General features: G+C 36.5%; 1 protein-coding gene across 1 annotated transcript in view; it reads left to right on the forward strand.

The window, feature by feature from the left end:
- Nucleotides 1-5,710, forward strand: part of LOC112576537 (protein disulfide-isomerase TMX3-like) — a 67,756-nt gene that overhangs the window by 6,365 nt on the left and 55,681 nt on the right. Inside the window, exons 7-9 of the mRNA XM_025259075.1 lie at nt 1,800-1,874; nt 2,420-2,486; nt 2,816-2,990. Of these exons, the coding sequence (XP_025114860.1) occupies nt 1,800-1,874; nt 2,420-2,486; nt 2,816-2,990 (317 nt within the window). The remainder of the gene's footprint in view (nt 1-1,799; nt 1,875-2,419; nt 2,487-2,815; nt 2,991-5,710) is intronic.

The following is a 5,710-nucleotide window of genomic DNA, read 5'->3' on the forward strand; positions in this document are numbered from 1 at the left end:
AACAACTACAGGACTTGTTCTTGGATTTTTGTATAAGAACATAATAGTAATAATAATCTGAGAACTTTTATAGTGCTGTTTCTGCCAACCAAAGTCAGACTCACAGAACTTAATAAGCCTACTTACATTTTTACTTGCTTTAAAATGTTCTGTGCACTAACCCTCCCTTCCCAAAGAACACACATAAACGTCAGAGATATATGTCCAATTAAGGAAAGGAATAATAGTAGAGCCTTAAACAAGAAGCACTTGTAGTTGATGAAGGCTGCAGGATTTGTACAAGGAGGACCACTGACCAGACCTTTCTCATGCAAAAGTAACTTTTATGTTAATCATTTTTAAAACAAGTGCAGATGTTGCCCATGAGAGTTACTAAAAAATCTAATTATATAGTTATACAACATCAGATTTAATTAAAATATGTACGTCTATTATTTTTGTTTTGGTTTTTGTGCAGAAGAGACCTGTTTTGTACATGCTGCAGTAGTAAAAAGCAGGATCAATCATTCTTTAATTTGGCCAGGGGAACATTGATTATATTTTATGTATAAACTATAAATTAAGTCAAATTAAATCATTCTCTTTTGCTAACCTACACCCCATAGCTTGTGCCGATATTACATATTATGTGTATGACAGAGTAATATCTTAAAAAAAATTGGCAATACCTCATTCCTTTTGGATTTAAAAAATGAGCAATTTCAGGATGGATTAATGCAAGAATAGTTGATTTCTGCTTATTGCAAACTTTTCTTTTAAACTAAAATAGAGTAATTTCATGCATTTCATAATAGTATCTCAATATTGAGGTTCTGTCAATATAAAAGCTGTTTCATTTCAAAGTTATTTTCACTTGAGGCCTTTTAATGGCAAAATATTTTCTGTAGCCCACTTCAGTAGTTGTCACAAGTCTATATTTTCTAAATAATTCAAATTCATTGGCATATATTGGAGAGAACTATTTTTTCAACCTCACTGATTGTTCTTAAATGCGTACAATAGTTGTACTGCTCAGCAATGAGTTTTCATGATCATAGATATTGACTGGCACCATGAAATGTAAACCTCAGAGTGCTAAATAAGCATGGATGTTGTTTATAAACTTTAGGTTGCTTGGTTGAAATCTTAGACCCAGAAAGAAAAAAAACATCTGTTGAAATTTGGTGCACTTGCTAATTATTTGTTAGCTAAAGAATCTTTAAAGTTAATTTCTAGATCTATAAGGTTGATGAAACTTATGGTAAAAAACAGCTCTCTTCTTCTCTGCTTCACACATGCAAATGCATGTCTGCATGCTCATTCAAACACACACACAAACCAATCTTTCTCTGTACAATCTAAATCTTCTTACTTGAAGATTCTGATCATTTTTGTTTAATTGATTTTTTAATGGGACAAATGGCCTTCCAACACTGAATAATGTATTAAGCCCTCTTTCTCACACTCTCTCTTACACACACGTGCACAATATGATCATGATATACTGAAATGACAAATATAATGCTTGAGATAATTTAATAACTGATTTGCAAGTTACTTAAATGAGATTTTAAGCATGAAGTTAGTCAGGCTTACTATTTTATTAGTGCTTTAAGCATCTCGTATTTTTGAAAATCAGTCTTTTTCAGTCTAGAATGCCTTCATTGGGAAAGAGACATGGACTTCAAACTAGTCAATTTGTTTGGAGGAGTTTTATTTCTTAAAAATTCACCATTATTTATGCACCAGGCTTTGAGATTATATAACATTATTGATATTTTTTGCTCGTCACATTTTTAAGATTATCCATTGATTTACAGCAAAAATACCAAACTGTGGCAGACAAGATGATGGTGCAGGGATATTATTATGCTGGCAAAAAACACATCCTTGAGGTAAATGTAATAACAGTTCTTGTGGCAGAACATGCGCATCACAAAAAAGAAGCACCAGAGAGAGTTTGTAAAAGCTTTTATTTAGACATATTCAGTCATAAAAATCATTAAATCTCCTAATTTTTTTCATGATTTGTCTTCACCCCATGAGTATTTGGCTGCATATGGAATTGTTCAGTACAACATAAAGTAGATAATAATAATAAATGCAAAATTTGTAAAGCACATACTCCTAAGAAGTATGCTCTTAGCACTTGAGGTCAAGAATGACCCAAAGACATCATACTTGGAATTAGAAAATGAATAAAATCAAATAAGAAAACAAAGAGGAACCAAATAACAAGAACAAGAGCAAGAGATCTTAAGTGTAATAGTTTGAGTATTTGTAACACACTTTTATGTGTAATATTTAAGATTGTTTTTGTTAAATTTCATTACTTGTTTTTGTGTACTTCCATGAGAATTATTACATGTAAAGATGTAATATATTACATATATTTTTTTACTGCATTTGTTTCTAATAATCATGGTGATGCTTTATGCAGGATATAAGCACAAAGAATCATCCAACAGTGTTGGCTTTCAAAGACAGAATGCAGTATGAATTCTTGCGTATGTATCTGCAGCCTGTCAAAAGAAAAATTGAGAAGGGATAATGAAGATAAAAGAAAATGATATGCTAAGCTGTTTTAGATTACAAGTTTATCAGAATAAATAGAATGTAGTCTTAATATTGCAAAGATCGATGATTCTTATCAGTAATAAGCCTTTTATTTTTGGGGATAAAAGTAAAATAACATTTTAATGTTTAAAAATGTAAAAGAAGTATTAAATGTTTGTGAAATATCATTTATTTATCCTGTTTATGTATTCTTTATATTGATATCACAGCTGTATGCATCTTTTGTTTTTGTGGTGTCATTGAGAATTCTTTGTTTTAGCTCCTGAGGGTGTTGCCACAATGGAAGCATTAGAGCACTGGATCAACACTGAACGTTATCCAGCCTTTCCTCAAATATGGGGAGGTGCTATCAACCTACTGGCAGATACCAAGAAATATCTTGTCATCATTGTTGTGGACCCAGAAATCAAGGACAAGATGGATGGCAACAACAGGTCAGTGACATGTAGCTGGGCAAAATTTAGGTATTGGCTGAAATTCAGTCATATCCTAGTATACATTCTTCTGATGTTGGGCTTCAGAGATTGAGAAGTTTGGGAAAAGATTAAGAGAGAAAAGAAATTCTACTTCACACTGCACCAAGGTTATTTAGTGTGTAATCATGGACGTGTAATACAAGTTACTTTGTGTTGTCAGGCAGTGACCAATGGTCACGTGACCAATTAGTTAACTGCTGGTTCTAGTGTGCTATGAATAAGTTAAGAGCCAGAAACAAGTAATTTTTACAAAAAGAAATAAATCTTTACAAAAGTTTGGAGCCCAGATTATTTTTGGGTGAAATTTCAGAACCTTAGAGGAATTTGCGTTATTCGGTCAAAATCCTGCTTACCAGTGCATTTCCAGAAGCAGCTAATTACATATTTTTTCCTACCTTACAGCATTGCATGAAAAACAAGGGGTATAGAAAATCTTGAATATTTAGGGCACGAAAACATCCAAGAAATCACTCTTTTTTTTTTTTGCTTGTGAGGATGGATGGGTGGTGATGATGATGGGGAGTGGGGTTGGGGGCTCTTATTCCAGTCTCACCCCGATGGCGTGTTTTTCCATCAACTACCGGAGCTTTTGCGCCTTTGAGGTCAAGGTTTCACAGCTGGAACATTGTGTGCCGTTGTGTGCCATTGTGCTTGCTTGCCTGCGTGTGTTCATGTATGCTGTGTGAGGGTGCCAAATGTTTTGTTGGTGTCTTTTAAGCTAACTTTAAGAATAAAAAAATAGACTTCAAAGAAAAATGTGTTATATATGAATTTTCTATTTTGATGCTGGACTGTGTCAAGGAATGTATTCGCAGCACAAAGAGAGTGAAGGGTTCTCATGAAATCACAACAGCCTGTATTCACCAAGCGCGTCCTTGTCCTCGCGTAGGTGGCATGTCACTGTCTTGCACAAAGGGTTTGCGTACGGGGTGTGTCAGAAAGATGTTCTTCACGCTTTGTTTCAAGGTTAACCAGCAGGGCTTCTGCGGTACTTAGCGTCTCCTCACTGTTCAACGTTTTGCTCTGCTCGTTTTCCGAGACCTTCCCACCTTCATCATCTACCCACCCATGAGCCGCTTGACCTTAGCACCCCTTTGCACTGTTTGTCACGGCGTGACGACGTGTCATGACAGTGACACATGTTTGGAGCAGACGGAACATGTCACAGAATGTCACAACAGGGGGAATGGATGTACAAAAGAATGAATGACTTTAGAGGAGAATTCTAAATGTGGTTCTTCATCTCATCCGACTGTCACCTTGTCCTACCCAACACGTGGTGTTTTATCCGCCAGGGTCTATATCATTTTCCCGTAGTTAATATACTTTCTGGTGGTAGTTTAAGCTACAAAATATGCAAATGCACGTACTCATGTGCTGTACTTCACACACAGACATGCACACGCACGCACAGTGAGAGAATGAGGTCCTCGCATCCACTGTTATATATTTTTAGGTTAATTGTACTTTTCTGGCCTTAGAAATAACATCTCGATCCATAGAACAAACACAGTGGAAGCGTTTGAAAAAGTATTAAGTTAGACTAAATGCAATGATAGCCGGCTTTCTCACGCTCTCACTTATCACCACGAGGAGTATCGTAGTTATTTTCATGAGCGCTCGCAAGATTGATTCAAAGTATAAAATGGCTGACTAATATTAAGTTACTTCATGCTTTATGCAAATTTTGTCGCCAGCAGTCTGGCCATTTACTTTTTAAACAGGGTGGGATTGTGCACACTCTTTTTTTTTTTTTATATATAAAGCAGGACTGTGTAAACAGAAGGCTTATTGAATATTGGTGAATAAGAGGTTGTCGCGACAGATTTAAAAAAATATATCCGTCATAATCTCTTTTTTTTCTTTCTTGTGCTTACATTTCAGACAACCTCTAAAGTTTTGACGTCTCTGTTTGAGAGTCGCGTCTCCCCATCCCCTGCCTTCCCCCCCTCCAACACACACACAACTTTTAACCTGCTGATTCATCAAAATCCAGTAGGATGTATTTCTCATCCTGGGCATAATGTGTGCTGTTGGATGCTCTTTATAACACTATACACTTCGATAGAATTGACGAGTCGATTGTGAGATAGATAATAGATCGATTGCACTGATCATGTGTATGACAGGTTTATCGGGCCAGTCATTTGTGCAACAGCGAAATAGAACCTGTCATTTGTGTGACAGGTTGATTGTGTCTGTCGTTTGTGTCACGAATTGACTGTACTGGTCCGATGAGAGACAGGAAAGAGCGTGCAGTGGAAAAATGCTTGTGCAGACATGCAGACTGACCTGTTGCGCCATCTTGATTTCTTCAGACCTACTTTTCTTTGAAGGCACACATCATTATTATTGAAATTCGCCGGCTAAGGGGGGGGGGGGGGCTCGCGGACGTACCTTTATTCGTCTTTGGGGGAAGGGTAGGCGTCACTCATAAAAGGTTGAGAAACGCGAGTCGAAACAGTAAAGTTATTTAAATATTCACACACTTACTCTGTCAGCATACCTTTCACGCACGCGCGCGCACAAAAACAAACACAAGCACACACAACACACATGTAAACATACGTGCAGACAAGAATGTGCAATGCACACAAACAACATACACACAACGCATACGTAATGCAGACACTCAACCACGCACACATACAGCTGAAAACAAGTTTTCTTCAGACAGG

Source organism: Pomacea canaliculata, linkage group LG12 (genome assembly GCF_003073045.1).
Source record: "Pomacea canaliculata isolate SZHN2017 linkage group LG12, ASM307304v1, whole genome shotgun sequence".
Lineage (NCBI taxonomy): Eukaryota > Metazoa > Mollusca > Gastropoda > Architaenioglossa > Ampullariidae > Pomacea > Pomacea canaliculata.